General features: G+C 37.2%; 1 protein-coding gene across 15 annotated transcripts in view; it reads left to right on the plus strand.

Annotated features, from left to right (window-relative positions):
* Nucleotides 1-20,709, plus strand: part of ARPP21 (cAMP regulated phosphoprotein 21) — a 154,251-nt gene that overhangs the window by 57,194 nt on the left and 76,348 nt on the right. For 8 of the 15 annotated variants that reach the window (XM_047769886.1, XM_047769819.1, XM_047769864.1 and 5 more), the window contains exons 10-13: nt 8,981-9,089; nt 11,056-11,157; nt 17,542-17,579; nt 19,546-19,605. In XM_047769886.1, the coding sequence (XP_047625842.1) occupies nt 8,981-9,089; nt 11,056-11,157; nt 17,542-17,579; nt 19,546-19,605 (309 nt within the window). Of the gene's footprint in view, nt 1-4,436; nt 4,516-8,980; nt 10,213-11,055; nt 11,158-17,541; nt 17,580-19,545; nt 19,606-20,709 lie in introns of those variants that run through there. The other 7 variants (XM_047769871.1, XM_047769876.1, XM_047769906.1 and 4 more) reach the window with 4 other exon arrangements.

A 20,709-nucleotide genomic window follows, 5' to 3' on the forward strand; every position in this document is an offset into this window, starting at 1 on the left:
TTGACTCCGAAAATTGTAAGAGTTGTGCTATCAGGACAACTGGCAAATGATGGCCGTGGGAACTGTATTGACTTGGATATCTAGTAAGATGGAAATGTTTCCATTTCTGTAAAGGAGGGTGGCTGAGTTGGAAATTCCTCAGATGGTTCACTGGGGGTTTTTTGTTTTATAAATACCTTTTCAGTGTATATAGTTTTGTGCTACTCCAAAGGAAATACATGAAAATGCATATTTTAAATGCCGCTATAGCTTAGAAGAAATGCAGAAAAATGTAAATGGGATGGCGGAAACAAAAACGAACTAAAAGGCTAAAGGAGAGACAATGCTTTCTTATTTAATTTTTAATTTTTCTTTTTCAATGACACTCTATAGGCATATAAGGTATTCTTCAGACATGAATATATATCAGCTTCATATTGGCTGGGATTTATTTCCAGAATCCCTGTTTTTCTAGATAATTGGCAGTTCAAGTAATTATAGAACGTGACTTGAAAATACTGAGTTCTGCATGGAGAGAAAATAACTTCACCTGAACCTAAAGTTCAAAATAATTAAGTCATAACAGCAGTCTCTGGGGATTATATATATACATGTGTGTGTACCTCACTTACTTCTAATATATTACATAAGATCCTCAGATACAACACATCTGTCCTTTCATGATAGGAAAAAATTTTCTCAAGACAGATTTCTCAGGTCGTTTGGTCATATGTCTTATAATAGCATTACCTACTGTTTATTCAGTTACACTGGGTACTTTACCTTTTATCTAGTGTGTATTATTTCATTCAATTTTTAAAAATATTTTTAACCTAACTAATTAGATCTTCGCTTTACAAAAGAAAATTAAGCACAAACTCAGGTCCAATTTTGGGCTTACAAAGAAGCGATGATTAGTATGGTTGGGATCTAAACCAATGTGTCTAATGCCAAGAACAATTTTCTTAAATAATCTAATTCTCTTTAAAGCAAAAACATCCAGAATGTCTTGAGCAAAATCCTCAAAATTGCCTGGATTGGTTGGGTATTTATACTCTTTGAGTCTTTTGCTGTCCAATAAGAAACAATGATTAAGGGAAAAGGTCTCTTTGAAGATTAACTCAGTGGTATCAGTAAATAATAGATACTCCCTACAATGAGATAGTTCCAGCCAGACTTTCTCTATTTATCATTGCTACACGATGCACTATTTAGGGGAACAAAAGATGTGCTATTTGGGAGGAGGTGATACCCATTCAGTGTAAACGTTCTATCATTTCAGTCTGTTTTTTCAAGAGTGAAAAGGCTACATTTATGGCTAATGTCAGTGCAGGAGATGAACCTATCCATTGTGCTGTTATGAAATTACTGCTACAAGCAATTCAGTTGTCCAAATGCATGTTTTCATGTCGTAGGCACAGGAGTATGGGATTAAAGATGTGGTGGTTCAGAGACAGTAGGAAATAAGAATTGTGTTCATGTGGAATACACTCCAAAAAGGTGCCTTCATCCCAGGGAACTGATGCTCTTTAGAGAATTAGCAAAGGAAAGTCACCTGACCCTCACACCAGTCATCCTTGCTGCTTCTTGGAGCTAGCCAGGGTAAGAACAGGTGGATGGATGTCACCTGCCATTTTGCTGAAATAATGAAAGTTTTTGAGCTGAGATTTTCCCCATGTGGTGATTTTTTTTTTCAGCTTTCATTGGGCTCTTTTTCTCCTGTTGATTGCCAGAAATGCATTTTATTCTCTAAGACTTTTACATTTTTTCTGTTGGAATTCTTTAAATTATGTGGCAACATTAAAAAAAGCCCCCTTGGAAATCCGGGACAGAGGTATTAGGGTCTGTGCCATTTCGTACTGCAAGTGATATTTGTAAAGTTTGTTTGTAAAAGTTTATTTGTAAAAAATTAATTACAAAGAATTACAAATAAACACACTTTATTCTCTTTCATGGTTACTTTCTTGATATTTAGGATTGAGACTGACAGTTGAACAGAAGTTTTTTTAAAAAAAATTTTAAATGCTACAAATATGCAGGTCTTTTTTTATATATAAAGGAGCTATGTTCTTCTCTGTTTCTCTTTCTGATCTTTACTTTCTCTCTTTTGCTTATTTTTCTGTGTGTTTGGCCCAAAACAACTCATTGTTCTTTTATTAGATAATTTGTACACCTCCCTCTTTTCTTCTCCTTCCTCAAGAAAAGTTGTCCAAACATATCATTCAGAGATAAGGAACCATCTACTTGCACTAGTGTTTTACAAAGGGCCAAGATCAGTCATAGGCAAAGAGAGTCCCCTGCGTACCTGAATGCCTTTGCGTTTGTCAGAGCAACTGTTTAGCTGGTTCCAGATAATTTTATGTTAAAACGTTGTCATCTCTTAAATATCTTTTCTTTTGTCTTTCATATCCTCCCACTGTTATTGACTTAAATCCCCTATTTCAAGAGCGCAGAGCAAGGAAAAGAAATGGCAAAGCGACTGTGGAGAGAGGTTACAGGCCCCCACAATCATGAAACAAGAATAGTGACTCAAAGGCAGAGATTTGAAGTGACACCTTAAGAGTCCAGTGCTCAGGAACCCAATGCCCTGATTCCTAAGAAGTGTGGACCTGGGCATTCACCTGGAGTGATGAATGGTATATGGTAACTGTGATAGTTTGCTTGTTTGTTCCAAAAAGACTGATTCACTGAACTGACTATTTGGTAAATCACAAGAACCGTGAAACTTGTTCTTGCACTAAACAAAGCCTGTCTAGAGAAGTGAAGCAGTTGAGCCCAGCTGACTTTGTCAAAAACCCCTTAGGTTGTGGATAATGTTTGCCCTAAGAGCAGGACTAGGGGCACTCCCAGCTTCTTGGCAGGCAGGCCAGGGAGGAGTGGCCAACAGGGCATCAGAGCCAATGTGCTGCTTGGTTTCCTGAGGGCCTAGGTTTTAAAATGAGAATCATCAGTTCTTGACCCTAAAGAGTTTCATTCTCTGCAGGTGACTAAGTGGATTTATACCAAAACAAACCAAAAATCTCCTGCTTTTCCTTCCACATCTGTTATATTTCTTCTCTTTTGGATAGGGATGTGAGTGGCACCATGAATAAACTGAGACGCCTCCTGATACGATGCTTGCTTAATAATCCTCTGAAGAGCACCAAGCATCAATTTATTTAAGTGCCTCTTGGACATCTATGAGTGGTTGGTTGGCATCCTGTCATTTCTAAACAGAATAAATCTACTCTGCACATTTTTTAGATATAGCATTGAAAATTATCGGACTTGAAGCTAGAAGTCAGAAACCTAATGAAGAATCACATTCCTCTCAGGAAAACCATGAAGTTATATTTACTGAATAGAAAACCCAGTTCTTTAAACAGTACTTCAGCTCCAAGTTAAGACATATATTAACACTGGTTAAACTCCATATCGTTTCTCTCAAATTTATTATCTCCTATTATTATTCTCAAATTCCTCAGAGAACATAAGAATTGGTAGATGAGACAGACATAAAGTTGTAAGGAGAGAAAATAACTGTTGTGTGTTCCTTTCACAACTTGAAATTATTTATGGGCCTTTGTGTGTTGAATTTATAAATTACACCTTAAAGTTGGAAATGAAACATACCTGTATCTTCTATAATGTTAATATCCTTAACTATAAAAAAAGTAGTAATATGCAGTGATAATACTTTTAAAATATTTATTTATGTATTTATTTGGCTTGCAATGTTCTAGGTAAAGCTAGACTATTTTTACAGAAAAGAAAGTGGATTCATATCTTGATCTTACCTGGTCCATTCACAGAAGATCAAGACTGAAATCCACTACTCCTGCCACTCAGCCGTAACTGAGGTTTAGGAAACAAGAATTAACATTAATAGAATCAATACTCTGAAATGATGATAAAAGCAAGAAGAAAACAAACACAGTTCTTTGTTGTTTATTTTACAATATCCTTGTTTACACTGAATTATTTTTTTAAAGTAAACAGAGAACCCAATGTTACCACTAAGATGAATACCAAACCTATGATGCAGAACTCCAGCATCACAGAACACAGTGGGTTAAAAATTGTCATACTTAGAAGTGAGATAAAAACCATTTCTGTGTTCTTTAACTGCAAAGTATTTTTCAAGCATTCAGTACCATACTTTCAACAAAAGAAGTGTAGGCTACAAATCCTATCCATCTTCTGTTCATAGTTTATTCAAGAGCCAAGAAAATTTCGATCGAGTCTCTGTGGCTGTGTGTAAGCACATTGTATGTAAGCACAAGCCAGGGTGTAAAGACAGTATCTGTATTATACAGTTTGGAACAGTTTAGAGAAAGGTTTACTGTACATGTACATACAACATACAGTATTTTCCTGAATGCACGATGGTTTTAGCGGTAGCCTGATTACCACAGTTCCTTCTCCTGTAGGCAGCAGAATTAGGCCCAGTTTCTGAGGGCTCCCTTTGTTGCTTCCAGATCCACCTTTAGGAGGAATAGTCCTGTCAGCACTTGTCCTTGGGGAGAGTTGGAGGGCGTACTTGAAGGCCAGAGTCTGGTAGGTGCAACAAACAGCTGGTCAATCTTCTTGGTATAGTTCTTGTGTCTTAATAATCTTAAAGATTTCTGATAGCGAGGAAGCCATGAATGTATTATCATGGCCTTAGGAAAGATAGAAGTGGGGCAGAGAGTAAAAAGAGAAGTTGTAGTTTATTGGTTGAAGGTGGTTGGTTCCCCAACTTAAATGCTAAAATACTGAATTTGTAAAGTGTAGACCCATTTAAAAGAGAATAAAATGGTATCAAATAACAAGATGGGAGTGGAAATCCTGAAATATGTAAAGAAGAACATAGGACTTTCTTTTTAAACAAAAGATTTCAGTTATAAATATTTTAATTGAATATTTCCAAGTGTTAAGGCAAAGAGGGGCAGTTAAACTTCTCTAATATGTTTGACTATTAAAATATTTTTGATGAATGTTTTACACATAAAAATACTTCATCCTGTTGTGCACGGCAGTCTTCCCTTTTTAAGATACTTATGCACATTGATGACTGTCTTTCCATTATTTGGTATGAAATTCAAAGACTTCCCTTAGTGCTCCTCCACATTTAGCAGAACAAATTTTTCTTTTGTGTATGTTGTGGGGGGCGGGGGCAGACAGGGATTAAGCTTAACTATTTGGAAGGAAAGTAACTCATTTGGTTTCAAGAAACTAGCAATGAGAGTAAATCTTAACTGAAAATACTTCTAGATCAGAAAGATTTTTTCAAAAAATAATAGAGAACGCTCATCTGTTTTAAGCTTCAGATGAAAAACAGTCTAAAATTGAAATCAGTTGACTAGAAGACAGAGTTTGATGGTCTTACGAAGTATTTCACTCAGCCATACTGCCTCTCAACTCATGAGCTCTGTCTAATAAGGAACAATGAGGAGTTAGTGCTAATGCTGGGGTTGACTGCGGATCCCAAGACAGGTAGAAATGCCAGGGCTGTTCACCACACATGAACAGTGAGTGTCAAAGTAGGTGCCTGCTATGAATTATGGGAAAACACTTTTTTATAACCTTAAGAATGGGAAGCTATTTTTTTAATCAAGAAGAAGCATTAAATTCATTTTTTCTGCTTTTTGATAATGATAGAGAGAGCTAAAAAGAAAAATCCAGGGGCAAAAAAATCCTCCAGGAAAGAAATTTAGGCATGTATACTGCATGGCCATGACATACATAGTAAACTCTAGTTATTATTAATTTAATAAATACCATGACCTTTTGCAGCTTTGAGGAGTTTTCTTAGAGTTACATCCTCATGTCGATATGTTAAAAATAACTCATTACCATTTCAAATAAAAGTCCATAATATATTACTTGAGTTCTGTTCATTTTATGACTAAGAAATAATATTTCTATGATGTTAAATTAGTGGTAAAAAGGATTTTTAAAAGGTATAATATAATGGTGCATTACTGGTCATTTTTACTGTAATCACATGCTATACTTTGGCCATAAACTATAGTTTGCATGAGTTTAAACTGCAACTCATTACCTCTAGATAAGTCTCTGTAAAATCAAACTGGAAAAATCTTATTAGGTCTATTTCATTCCTTTTATGAAAACTTCAAATGGTTACTTTATAATCTTTTAAAACATTTTTAGAAAATTAAGAAAGAATTAGTAATTTGGACTATTCTAATGTTTGAAAACAAATTTCAACAAGATATTTGAAAAGCAGTTGTGGAAAATTCATTTTGCATAATTTATATGAGAGTAACAAATATTGTTGCTCTAAATAATATTTGCATTATTGATTCGAACAGGCTTCTTTGACTGCTCTTGCTTGTGTGATGGATATATTTTTCCTGAATATGTCCTGCTGTGAAAAGCAAATAAACCAGCACTATGAAGAAATGCAAATACAGTTTCAAAAATAATGGCTGACTAGCTCTCTTGCAAGGATAATGATTCTTTAAACTGAGAAGTTCCCCAAATAGAAAATCTGGAATTCCCATTTCCATGTCTTTTCCCAAGATATCCTCAAATGTTAAAAACCTTTCTTTAATGACATGATTATTTTTGGCCAACTTGAAGCCAAACATAAATCTGATTCTTAAAGATGTCCCTAATGTTATAAATTTGAATTTATACTCCTATTAACAAAGCCCTTTCCTGTTCTGTTTTATAATTTAAACATTTGTGACTGTATTTTTTACTCAGTGATTCTTTGATCCATCCATGAATTACAGGGATTTATATATAGCTATACTTAATTTTCTTTCATTCATACATGAACTTATTCATCCAATCAAATGCTGCCATATGCCAGGCACAGTTCTAGGCACTAAGGATTCAGTATTTTAAAAGCTGGGTCCCTACCCATAGGAACTTACATTTTGTCTCTGGTTAGCATGCTAAAATCTCACTCTACCTGGTTTTCTGCCTAAAGAAAAATTTAGTCTAAAGCAAATTCACCTTATGTTCATGAATTGAAAAGTTCACATTCTCTGACAATTTCATTTATAAATGAACATTTACAGATGATTAGTGCCAAATACAAGAAACGTATCTGTATTTAGCAGTCAGCAAATCATTTCATTTACTAGAGTTTATCAGACTTACAGAGCTTGGGGATATTAGAAGAGGCTTAATTAGTATTGATATTATCAGTGTTTGTATTTATGTTAATATCCTAATTTCACTTGGTACATAAAAAATATATATATATATAACAATGTCTAAGTGGTTGAAAATGTTGGGAAGCTTTCAAAAAGTTCCTGGAGAATTGTTATAATTTATAGTGACCTGTAGCTATTTATGCAAATATGTTGTCTGATTTTATAGTGTAATAAGTAATTGTAGTGCCCTGGGACTGGACTACACCAAAATATGTTTTTAATTTCTCTGCTGTAAGAGGCCTTTTCACTATGAAGTGCAAGTTTACTCTGTTCCCTTTGTTATTTTTAAATGTCATATTCTCACTTCCAGATTGTTGTATTTTATTATATCTTAATTTTTGTAGGAAATGTTGTGTTGATATTGAAAATGATATGATGCAGGGGTTTTGTTCTTTATTCTGAGGTGTGAGGCCCTCCAGCCCACTGAGTTGGATATAAGCAGAGAGAGACTGAATCAGTTCTCTGCAAGGATGTGAATAGGCTATTTCATGCCTAGGGCTTAGTGGCCCAATCTATAAATTGGAGTCAAAACAGTCACTGAGAGATGGTTTCTTCTTCTGTAAAAGAGGCAAAAAATATATGCTTTTCCTACATCAGAGATTTATTGCAAGGATTAAATAAATTAATGATATCAATTTGCGAAAATTACAATTCTAGAGGCTATAGCTGGTATTATTTCAGTTTTCTGGTTTTGTCTACCCCCCAATATTATTAGAATTTATGAATTTATGCAGGAATTTAAGGAAAGAATGCTCCTCATAGAGATTTGAATTATGCTCTTAAACGGCTCCTTTGTTTTCAAAGTGCTGGTTACCTATTTTGGAGCTGTAAGGAAAAGATGAGATTCCCTTAGTTACTGGCCACCCATATTAAATAGCAGATGCCATGACAGGGCTCCCCAGTGACTGAACGCATACTGAGTCCAGAGGGGACAGAAAATCCACTGGGCTTCATAAGTAGTACATCAGACGTGGCGGGACACTTTTATGACAGCCATGCATTACAACTGCTTCTAAACTGGGGACCAACATTTTATCACTTCCTCTGAGATGAACCCATGCTCACGTCATTCACTGAGTGAATGGTGTGCAGAGACGATGGTGGGAGATGAACAGGGACGTGGAGCCCTTTCCTGTAATAATACAGAATGATTAAGATGACCTTAAAAAAATCAATTGACTAGTCAATAGTGTGTAACTGCTTGGAGCATTTTTCCCATGTTAATCACTCATTAAGTTGTCTAAACTAAATACCTCCAGCTTCCCCCGTTACTGAACTGATTGACAACACAAGGTCGTTTAGGATGTCAGGCTACTGGAACCAGATTCCAGAACATTTTTCAGTAAAAATAAAACAGAAATAATTCAGAGATGGCCCTTTCTCACCCCAGATTCAGCAGGCTCTGGAAAGGAAGGTTATAGGAGGAAGTGTTCTCCTAGTTTCCAGACATTGGTTCATGTGGTAACCCCAGGTTTTCAACATGTCTATTTGTTTGAGCCTATGGGTGGGGACTTGATTAAATTCACAGTGATAGGGGTCAAAGTAACTGTAGAAAATATCTATACACTGTATATTTTCAGGCCTTTAAAGTTTTGTTTTAACTTCAGCCATAGTGAACAGCATGCAGCAAACAAGACTCCGAATTCCAAACCACCAAAGGTATTCTAACAACACCTGTGAAATGACATATTATGACCCACCCACACAGTGCCAGCAATTGTAGTATCAAAACCACTCATAACTTTTTTTTTAAAAGTTGAATGCCACTGTGGGGGGAAAAAAACAACAACACGAAGACATAACTATAAACAGGGGAAAAACTTTTTTATTGATATGTTTTACTTTGCTGGCAGCCCAGAGCAAAGGTTTTGTGACCATTTAAAAGATGAAAAAGGTGAAGAATCCCAGAAGCGGTTTATCTTGAAGCGAGATAACTCTAGTATTGATAAAGAAGACCCTCAGGTTGGTTCTCAAGTTTGAGAGTGGCTGACATTGTTGTTCTGGAAGGTGGGCTGATTGATGTTCTTGTCTCTCTTCTGTTGTCCCCGCTCCCTTTCCCAAATCTCGCCTGCCTCTGATACTGCCGTCCGCACCCCCACCTCATGCCTCTCCCCACTGCCTCCCCCTTCAGCATTCACTGCAAAGCAGAAAACCATGTCCGGTTGCTTCAGCAATGGCTCTGTGTTGGGCTGCATGGGTGGTGCTTGGCGCAGTGTCTGCTGCATGTCGTGGGGGGTTGGGGTGCTGTAGGCTCCAAGCTGATGGGAAGAGCTTTGTCAGTCGCCTTTCCAGATGTCTGTGTAACTCTGGCAGTCGTTCCACTCCCTACAGCTTTATCCTTCCGTTGTGCACACATTGAACTGGATTATCAATACGGACCGATGAGCAACTGATGTAGCTGTAAACAACAAACCTTGTTCTGGTGAGGACAGGTGGATTTTGCAACTCTCCTAAAATAAGTCTTCACAAAAAAAGAATTGAGTTCATGTTTTAGTCCCCTCAACCCCTTTTCCTTCCCACATTTTCTGGTCCACGTCAGTCATCTTGCTTGTTTTGCACGAACTGTAGCAGAACTTCCTCTTTACATGTATTTTGCTTGTGACCAAACACGCTGTTGTTCTAGAATAGTCTTGTTCATGGGGCCTCAACAAAGCTAGAGAGACTTTAAATCTCTTCTCTGGATGGAGGGGGTGGTGTCCAGGGAGATCAAGAAGAAAACTAAGTAAATGTCAAAAGAAAACAAATTTGGGGGTTTCCCTGGTGGCCCAGCAGTAAAAGGATCCGACATTGTTACTATAGTGGCTCTGGCCACTGCTGCGACATAGTTTCAATCCCTGGGCCAGAAACTTCTGTATGGTGTGGGCGCAGCCAAAAAAAAAGACTTTTTTTTCAATGATAAGAGGAACAGTAGAAAGTCATAGAAATGCCATTACAGTTACCCTTTGTATCTCTGGCAATCAACATAGAGTTTTTGAAAATAACTGCTGTTTGATGCTGAAAGGTAAGACACTGTGCATCTCACTCAAGTTATTTTAATTACTGGCAATGAGTCAGTATGTGCATCCCTGACACACTTAAAAAAAAAAAAAAAGTGTTCATCATCTGTACCTCGTTTCCTCCCACCACCACCGAACCACACCGTGGCTCCAGTTGACTTGGAAACATGTGCCTGTGTCGTGTATTTAGTGGGTGTTTGTGGAATGGCTGGATGAACGTGGTTAGTGCAGAGTGTTGGGGAGGAAGGGCCCAACGAAGATGGGAGGGCAGTTGAGACCCAGGAAGTGGGGCAGAGGGAAGGCTGAAGATGAGCAGTCCATATGCTGGGTTCTTTGAACTGTGATTTCTTGTTAGCAGCCCTCATCAACAGGCTTTTCAAATTTAGTCCCTACTTTCTATCCCAGATGCAAGTCACAGAATAAGTCATCAAGTGAATAAACACACAAATTAGGATGCAGAGAAAGTGTCCCTGTCTTCCTTTTTGCCCATTCCTTTCTCTCAGCCCTTGCTCTATTTCTCCAGTCCCCAAGTTTTCAAAGCCATTTCTTCTCTTAGCCACCTCACATTAGCAACTTCCTCTTTTCTCAACAACACTCTGCCCCCTTCTGAGGAGTCAAAATCACACAAGTCTGCTAAGGAGGCAGAGCCCATCACATAAAGGTATACCCCAGGAGCATACATTCCAGAAACATGTGTACTACTTGCATCCAGCAAGGGAGCAGCCAGGAGCAGCAAACATGCCGCCCTGTTGCGGGGCACACACACAAACACACCGTACGACCCCACCACGGCTTCCTGAGGGACCAGAGTAAGACTTTTCCTGCTCCATTTGTTTAAGTGAACATTTATTATTCTCAGCTGACAGTTGCTTAATTGCAGATTTCTAACAGCTCAACTTGGATAACCCTCCTGATTTTTTTTTTCTGTTCAGCAAAACAGAATGCATCCATTTAGAGATGACAGACGAAGTAAATCAATTGAAGAGAGAGAAGAGGAATATCAGAGAGTGAGGGAGAGAATATTTGCACACGATGTGAGTAGTTGTTTTAAATTGCCTCTTGAGTGCGGTCCCTCCATCAGCAGTAAGGCAGCCACGATCCCCGGACAGTGAGCTGGCAGGGACAAAGGAAGCTGGAGCCAGGGAACAGGTCAAAGGGCAGCAAAACAGGTTTCTGGAAGAGTACCTGGTTCAGAGAAGTGATGATTAAGTGGCCAGAGGTCTGCATGTATTCCTAGGATATGACTTCTGAGGAAAAAGAGATATGTTTTGGCCAGTAAAACAGACCTTAAGTGCAGAGAGAGGTTGCCAACTGCAATTCCTTCACATTCCTATTGGAGAGCAGATACCACACTGTTGTCTTTTTAATACCACCATTGTGTAAAGGAATTAATTACAAAAAAAAAAGAAAGAAAAAGAAGAGTCTATTGATCACTCACATATACACACAAGGAATTTTATGCATTTTTAGCAAGTATGGGCAGTTTAGTATATAAAAATTAAATAAGAGTATCCATCCCCGAGCCCCAACTTCAGATCAAATTACTTTTATGAACAATTTTCAAGGGAATAATTTCGTTTGTTCAAATCCAAACAAAGGGAGTTCCCGCTGTGGCTCAGCGAGTTACAAACCCAACTAGTGTCCATGAGGATGCAGATTTAATCCCTGGCCTTGCTCAGTGGGTTCAGGATCCACTACAAGCTGTGGTGTAGGTCACAGATGCGGCTAAGATCTGGCGTTGCTGTGGCTGTGGTGTAGGCCACCAGCTACAGTTCCAATTTGACCCCTAGCCTACGACTTTCCATATGCCACCGATGAGTGTCTAAAAAGCCAAAAAAAAAAAAAATCCCAGCAAAGAAAATGTGGTTGGGATTTTTTTTTTTAAATCCTTTTACTCACTCTGGCCAAAATTAAACACAAGTATTTAAAAATTAAAAGATGAAAAACTGGATTCACATGCAATAAATGCGAAGGGCAAGGTTTGTCATAGTTTTTCCCATTCTATGGAATCATTTGGCAGCTTCCTAAAATGCTGCGGGTTCTTCTGTCTGCAGAGGTAGAGCTGTGACTGACTTTGTGTAGACTTTCTGTGGCCAACACCTCTGGCTTTACAAAGTCAGGTGGGGCATCTGCCCTCCTGGGTGATTTGCTCCTGGGGGCTCTTACACAGCCAGCCTCAAGACCTAGGTGTCCATCCTTAGCATGGAGGGGGCTGCTGTCCCTGAAGGTTTCAAGCCCCCGCAAATTTTCCTGATCCTCCAGCTGGTTCTGAATCCTTTATGAAGCCACCTCTGCAGCAACACTCTGCACTTTTTTCACGTTCATGCAGGTTTCTGTGATCTCTTGAAAATCCTCTCTGCCTTTCTGGGATACCTTAAAATAGAACTTTGAACTGAATAATCTGGCCCAGAGCTCAGGAGTTAGGAGAGTGTGAGACTGAGATGGAGGTAGCCATGGTTGGATGATGTCCAGGTATGATTAGAAGATTCTAGAAAGTTCTTTCCTTACAGTCAGAGTTACTGATGGTGCAGAGGACATCCTGGCAGGTGGGAGACCTTTAATTTAGTTTGCTGGGTTCAAGAACACATAATGAGAGGATCTACTATAGTCATGATTAGTGTAAAGATGCCTACCATGGACTAGAGGTAGAATGTTCCTGTCTGATGACCTTCAAGAAGAGAAATTTTTCTTAAGCCTAGTTTATTTTTTACTCTCTCTCTTTCTCTTTCTCTCACACACACACATTTTCCCTTAGTCTCATTATGGCAAGTGATATAATTTGTGAATGACTTATAGATAAACGAATACAAATCAACCACATAACATACAACAACATTATGCTTTTTTTTTCTTGTCAAAGCTGTGCCATGTTGCCAAACACTCAAGAGCCAGGTGACAGCAAGTAACAGCACTGATGCATGCTTGTGATGGGGTTGACACTTGCTCTGCTGTACTTCATTTTTGTATGCTGATGTCCATAGGGAAGTCATTAAAGGAAAAACAGGTCAGCGTAGCTCCCAGTACACGGTGCATTTCCTTGCATCCCTCTTAAGGAGATTAATAGTAAGGGAACTGAGTGCCAGGGTAAGGATTGGAGGCAAGGGTTCCCGTTTAAAGCTTCTCCAGCCACATGCTATATTAACTCTTTATTTAACAAGGAAAAGCAGACTTCAGTGTGAGAACACATAAATGCAAAGCTATTGTCATAGCCTTTTTATTCTAGGAGATCTTCTAGCAGCCTTTTCTGCGATGCTGTGGCTGCTTCTCCCTGCGGGAGTAGAAATGTAAGTGCCTTTGATAGGTTCTGGTGGCCAATTCTTCTGGCTTCGCTAATTCAGGTGGGAAACTGGCCTGACACTACTTTTCACTTGATCTCCTAGGGCAATAGTTTTTTAACTGGCATTCTTTTCCCAGAATATACTTAGAAATGGCTCCAGAGATTAAATAAAATCCCTAATATCATCTATAAGATATTATGTTCATGAGCATATGTGCATTTTTCTAAGGGTAAGATCTCTAGTGTATATCATGTTTTCATGATGCTTGAATGACTAAGAGCCACTTTCCTAAAGGGAATAAAATGTCTTTCTTCCTAACCTGTTAGCTCTTGGAGAAACAATGTAGTCATACCACTGGTGTCTCCTATTTTAGCTATTATTGTCCCAAAGTTTAGCAGCTAAAACAATACAAACAAAAAGCTTCTTATCTTACAGTTTCTGTGGGTCAGGAATCTTGGAGTGGCTTAGCTGAGTGATTCTGACTCAAGGCCTTTCATGAGGTTTCAGTCAAGCTGTCAGCTGGGGCTGTAGTCATCTAAAGGCATGTCCTCCAAATTCATTCACATATTGCCAGGCCTCAGTTCTTTGATGGCTCTAGGCCAGAGACCACTACGTCTCTAGGCGTGCATAGTGATATGAGCCTCTCCATAGGCTGTCAGGTGTCTTCAAATATGGCAACCAGCTTTCCCCAGAGAAAGTGACCTGAGAGGGAGAGAAAGAGACCCAAATGAAAGCTGCAGTGTTGTATAATCCAATCTTGGAAGTGACGTGCTTTCCCTTCTGCTATCTTCTGTTGGACATGCAGACCAGCCTTGGTTTGATGGGAAGTATGAATGTCATATGACACAAAGTATGAATGCCAAGAGGCAGGTGTCACTGGAGGACCACCATGTATTAACAGGATATTACTGTATCCTATGCTAACACAAATTCAAGGACATAGCAACATGAACTTTCTCAAATACATATAGTAACATAAAGACAGGACCCTTCAGGGAACCTTCATCTGTGCAGTTCCGGATTCCCAAATGATCAACATTACTTCCGAAATTGTTGAGGTACTCAAGATAATACTTAAAGTATATTAACTGAATTATTAAACAAATACAAAGAATCCAGCATAAGGAAACTAAGTAATAGACGTCTAATCTTTTTCTAAGCTGGTCTTTAATTTAGCATCTTTATAATTTAAAAACTGAGATAATAAAGCCAGCTTCCTTTGCCAGTTAGTAAGAAGTGGAGGAGTTCAGGCAGGTTTTGATATACTTAAGTAGGATTTTTTTTTTTTTTTCTGCTTGAAGTTACAATAGAGATTTATAGAATACTTTCTGGAATTGACACTTTAGCAAAATCCAAATTTATTTTAAAATTAGAAATGTTCTTGAATATTTTGCAAATATACCTTGGTGTTTAAGGGGTGTGTGTGTGTGTGTGTGTGTGTGTGTGTGTGTGTATGCATGCACACATGCATGTGCTATTGTACTTAGGTGCATGATCAAAATATGCAGATTATTTGAGGATTTTCTACAAAAATTTTTTCAAATATAGTTTGAGAATTTTGGTATCATAAAAAAGACCAGTTTATCTATTATTTGTGAACTAAAGTATTGCAATTCAGAGTACACAATAATTTACTTCTCAAGTAATAAATAAATGCACTTCTGTAGTCAGAAATATTTGATATATATATAGCTATATGTATATATATATTATATATATATAGCTCTTGTTTCCTTTAGCAAGAAGTTAAACTTATTTTATGGTTTAATCCTATGCATTGTTGCTCACTTTGGGAAAGTAAAGTTGATAAAGCAATACATTTGAGAAAGGCATTTTGCTTGGAGGGTACTTTCTGAAGGATATTTTATGTCTAAGTAGGATTTCGGAGAGCACCTCATCTTTGGTCTCCTTTGCACATATTGGGATTCTTCTTCAGGGAGAACTGATGAGAGGCCATGAGATGCCCCCTGGATCAGGGGTGGCATGAGGAAGAAAATTTTCTAACCCATTAGGCAAAAATGTTTCTTTTTTTTTTTTAAGGCTCTTTATATCTGAGAGTGCATCTACTTGACAGCTCTGAATGCTGGGCTTAATTACTATGACAATTTTACCTTCTCTGCTATTAAAATTTGCAAGTTATTAATCCTACTTTTTAAAAATATATACATATATTTTCATCAGTTACTGAGTCATAGTTCATGACTGTCTCTTATTTATGAAAATGTGGTGGATGAATGATGCGATGATTTTTTTAGGGCCTTTCCACAGAAATCAGAAAGATGCTCTTGAGATGTGTTTTTGGGAATGTCATCTTGAACTTGCAGGTGGCTTATTTTTTAATTCAAAGGGTTTGGGCTGCTTAACTTTCCCCCAAATGCTATGAGATTAAGGAGTCTGAAGAAGTCAGCCTGTTTTTGATCAATTCCTTCAAAGAAGTAGTTAAGTCTCAGTGATGCAGTAGCCAACCAAACATGCTAAACAGAATTGACGTCTTTCCAACCTCAAGAGCTGAAAAATGCAAAGTGCTAAATTCATCATAGGGACTTAGCTGATGTAATCTCACTTTCTTTCATATACAACATGACTAAAACCCATAGGGAAACCAAACTAAAGGAAATAAAGACAATAGGATATCTACTTTACTTTAAAGTTAGACTCATAGGAATGTCAGTGGCATATCATTTGCCTTTGTATCCCTGTATAAAATTAAGTGTCAAATAAAAACAACATATTTTTCTGGAAAACATGTTTCTTAATTGGCTGTTTATTGCCTTTGGTTAAGTAAAATTTTTGCACTTTCAATTGTCAGGATTTATATTAAATGCATAGAGGTTAAAACAGAAATGGTTCCAGGACTTCCCATGTGGCTCAGACAGTTAAGGATCCGACATTGTCACTGCTATGGCACAGATTCAGTCCCTGGCCCAGGAACTTCCACATGCCATGGCTGCAGCCAAAAAAAAAAAAAAAAATGCCCAGACCACTGAGGAAAATATTATGCCCAAATCTAGCCCTTTGGCTTCAAGGAAGGAAGTGATTTTTCCAGTGAAATGTAGACAGAACCCAATATCCTGCTGGGCTCTCTGAGCAGTGGTTATGTTAGCAGCATTTTTAATTCAAAATTTCGATATTGAAAAGTCATTATTATTTCTTTAGTTTTAGTTTACCTTAAAATGAACATGCTAAGTTACTATTTATCCCTTTAGCAGGTGCCTTATTTATCATTTAAAAAATCCACACATATAATATTGTGTCTATATTTATGTTTAAAATCTTAGTACTTTGAAAATGGTTTTATGTTCATTCTTAAACACAGTCATATTTTAGGACTGTTGTACCATATTTTGTGTAGACTTCTCTTCTTCTGTTTGTTAAAGTTTAATTTGATCAGCCTTTCTCCAGCATGTAGTGATAATGGAATTATATCTTCCCTATATTGTATATTAAACACGAGATAGCAGAGAAATGCATGCTAGGGATTGGAAGCTAGAAAGTAGGTCACTGGGTTTTTTTCTGTGTGAAAAATAAGGTATATTATATGGAGCTTGATATTCTTTCCCATTTAGCTTCATTTTGTTCTTACTTGTTTTCTATACCCCACTCCCTGCCCCTCAAGATTGGTTGATGGCATCTCTTCAATTTAGAGAGTTTTGCAGGTAATCTGTTTATGTTCTCAGGGTTTGTTGTTGCCAGGTAATAATTTCAGGATTGTGGCTTTACAGCTCTCCATTCTCAGGTGGATCATGCCAAGTTTGCACACTCCAAACTTGTCCTTTTGGCTCCTGCTGAAGGCTGCATCTCTGCAGCCTGGGAGGAAACCTCTAGCTAGAGATCTGATGCTCACAGGTTTCCAGCAGTTTCATTCACATCTCTCTTCCTCTGACCTTGGTGCTGAACGGGCTAAATCTATTTGAAACCTGAAGATACCATGATGGAAAAGCACTGCATGAGAATGGTTTATACTTCTAACTCTAACCTTTGTTTTTCCTTTTTTACTTCCATTTTTTTTTCTAAAAAAATGGTACATATTTTTCATTCTTTTCCTCTTGGAGGGGAAAAGTAGTTTTAAAATCAGGCAAGGATTTGGGCTCCCTCAGCATATCCAGAACATCTGATACAATGCCTTTTTTTATTTTTCAGTCAGTTTGCTCCCAGGAAAGCCTTTTTGTGGAAAACAGGTAAAATGAAATATGCTTTTTCATGTCTTTAGAGAAACAAAGTCTGTCATGTGTGTCCTGTATATTCATAGATATATGCATATATCCCATATATGAGTGTGTGCTTGAATATATGTATAAATAAATACATATATCTATGTGTACACACATATATATGCACACATATATGTTATTTAGCATGTCTAAAACCTACTTATTTGGGAGAAAAGTCCTCTCAGTTACTTCCAAATGTAAGTTTCAACATTTTCTCTATTTGAAGCCTCTACTTCTGGTCCTTCAAAAGTGTAATCCTTTTACCTCACCAGGCATTAAAAAGAATAAATGTTGAGACAGGAACTTGCAGTTTCATTGGCTTATTGAATAGGCTGCTAAAAGTACCTGTGTGTATGGGCCACTTCCTGTGCCCCATAACTATTTGTAGTTAATACAGATAATAACTTGAATAATAATGTTTTAAATTTCTCATTCTAAATAATCTATCATTTTTCATAAAACGTCTAACTTGCAAAATTTATCTAAACCGACCTAGATTTACCAGTGTGTTTGGCTGGTTGTTAGTAGGGGAGGTAGTTTCTGTGAAATAAATGGGTTAAAACCATTTTACACAATCTTAAGTATACGAGCAAAATTTTTTAAATTAAACATGTACCTTTTAACAATAGTTCTAAGCTGATATAGATATTAAAATGCTCCATTGATTTAATTGCAGATTTTCAAGGGGAATTAAGGTACTGATCGCATTTAAGATACATCCCACATTAGCTGTACTGATCACATTTAAGATACATCCCAATGGGCAGCGTGGATTAGAAATGTGGTACCCATTAAAAAAGTGGTGGTTAATTTTATTTCAGGTGTTGGCTTAATGGGTATGCCTATAAAATCTGTTAAAATGGAGGCTATTTGATTAAATTCCAGTACATACAGACAAGTCATACTGGGCATTAGAGAGACTGGTTTAAACATGCCATCATTCACATTAGCAGTTCGAAATCTTTAACTACCCTCCATTGAATAACCTCTCATAGAAGAAGGGATGAGAGTAGTGAACAAGACTTTACAGGGCATTCAGAAGCAACCTCAAAAATCCATACAAGGATTCTCTGGTGGCCTAGCAGTTAAGGATTCAGTGTTGCCACTGCTGTGGCACAGGTTCAATCCTGGCCCAGGAACTACCACATGCCATGGTGTGGCCAAAACAAAACATCCATACAGATATAGTTAAATATTCCTTCTTTACAGTAAAATTAATAATCCATGAGTTTTAAAATCTTGGGGAAGATTCTGAAGCATTCCAAAATTCTATATCCTTACCAAAAACATTCAGTGTTATAGAATTCCATTTGTAAGACACCTAATTCCTTAACCTTTGAGCCAGTCATTTCCCCTACTCACTCCCTAATCTTATCATTAACTTGTGTTTTGTATAAGTAGATTTGCAAATGCACTTGTGTCCCTAATATTCAGATTGGATTTTATTCCTTGGTACGATAATTAGTCGCAAATATGCACGGCATATATGAAGCAGCCTTAATGGTCCCCAAAAGCAAAACTCTGAGTAGATTCCCTACAAAAAATACATATATTTCTTAAATGCCTGCCTGGGGAATGCCATATTTCACCATACCCCCAAACTGAAGAATAATTTTAATATTATACAAAGAAAAAAAAATTGCAACCTATTTCTGTAATTAGTAGTTTCTTTTATTCTCCTCTCCTCTTCCATTCCCTGTTTCTTCTTCCCTTCCTTCTCCCTTATCTAGCATTAATGCCTTAATTCTCAGGTAGGGAAAAATCAGGCTGCCATTAATTTATTAGGGCAAAACTCAGCATGCTGCAAATAAACTGTAGTGTATGGGGTTGATTTGCAAGACAGGTGTGCTACAGTGTAGTACACATCCATTTAACATAGGGCATTTAGTACCCTTAGATTTTATATCATAAAAATCATGTTTTTCATTTCCAGTAGGCTCTTGGAAGACAGTAACATATGCAGTGAGACCTATAAGAAAAGACAGCTCTTTCGGTTGGTATGGCTTACTTTTTTAAAACTGTGTTTTCAGATTATGTGGCAGAATCAATGTTAAATATAAGTGTATTAGTGTAAAATATCTCTGTTTATGGAATAAACTATGTTTGGTTATTTCTTTGTAGAGCTTGTTAACAGAACTAGTGTTAAAGGTGTATTAGATCTTGTGATACATGGTACTTGGAAACCACTGTTTGGTCTACAGTCCTTTAGAATTAGTCCTCTGATTTTTTCTTTTTTTCTCCAGGGATAGCTTTGGCAGCACACTTATTTCTCATTCCCAAATCAAGTTTGGTGAATTACACTGAGTTAAAGTTGTTTCTAATAAGTTGCAACTGGATATACATTCACAATTCTGGAAAACAAATCAGTGATAACTCTGAGTAGTTGATTTTTAGTCACCACTGTCCATCATAATATTTCAAACAATATTTTTTTCAAGCATTGATTGTATTTCTAAAGAAAGGTAAGGGATTGTTTCCAATCATAATGAACAACTTAAATCAAGATCTGGGTGGGATAAGGGGAATAGATCATATCTATCTATCTATATATCTATCCACTGAGTTTTATACTAAGATAGTGTCATGTAAACATTACTTTTTTTTTAATAAGTTTTTTTTTTTTGGATTTCCCTTGTGGCATAGCAGGTTAAGGATTTTGCACTGTCACTGCAGTGTCTCTGGTTACTGCTGTGGTACAGGTTAGATCCATGGCCCAGGAACTTCCACATGCTGTGGGCATGGCCAAAAAAAAAATGTTTTCCTAATCTTATTACTTTATTAAATGTTTCTCTAGCATCCATTATAGGGCATTGTATACACAGTGCTATATATATTTTATATGTATTATATATATGTATGTAGATTGAATACCCAGTACATATATTTAATATGCTAGTACCTTCATGAATGTTAGGATTCATCTCTGTTGCAGGAAAGGCAAAACAAACCAACAAAACTTCTTGACCACTTATAAGAAAGAAAATACCCCCAAAAAATAAATGGAGTCTATACTTAGAACATAAGCTTTTGCCGTACATCTGAACTTTTGATCTCATCATCAGAAAAGTTAGAATAATTTCTTCTCTTTACACCTGGC

The sequence above is a fragment of the Phacochoerus africanus genome, chromosome 1 (genome assembly GCF_016906955.1).
Source record: "Phacochoerus africanus isolate WHEZ1 chromosome 1, ROS_Pafr_v1, whole genome shotgun sequence".
NCBI lineage: Eukaryota > Metazoa > Chordata > Mammalia > Artiodactyla > Suidae > Phacochoerus > Phacochoerus africanus.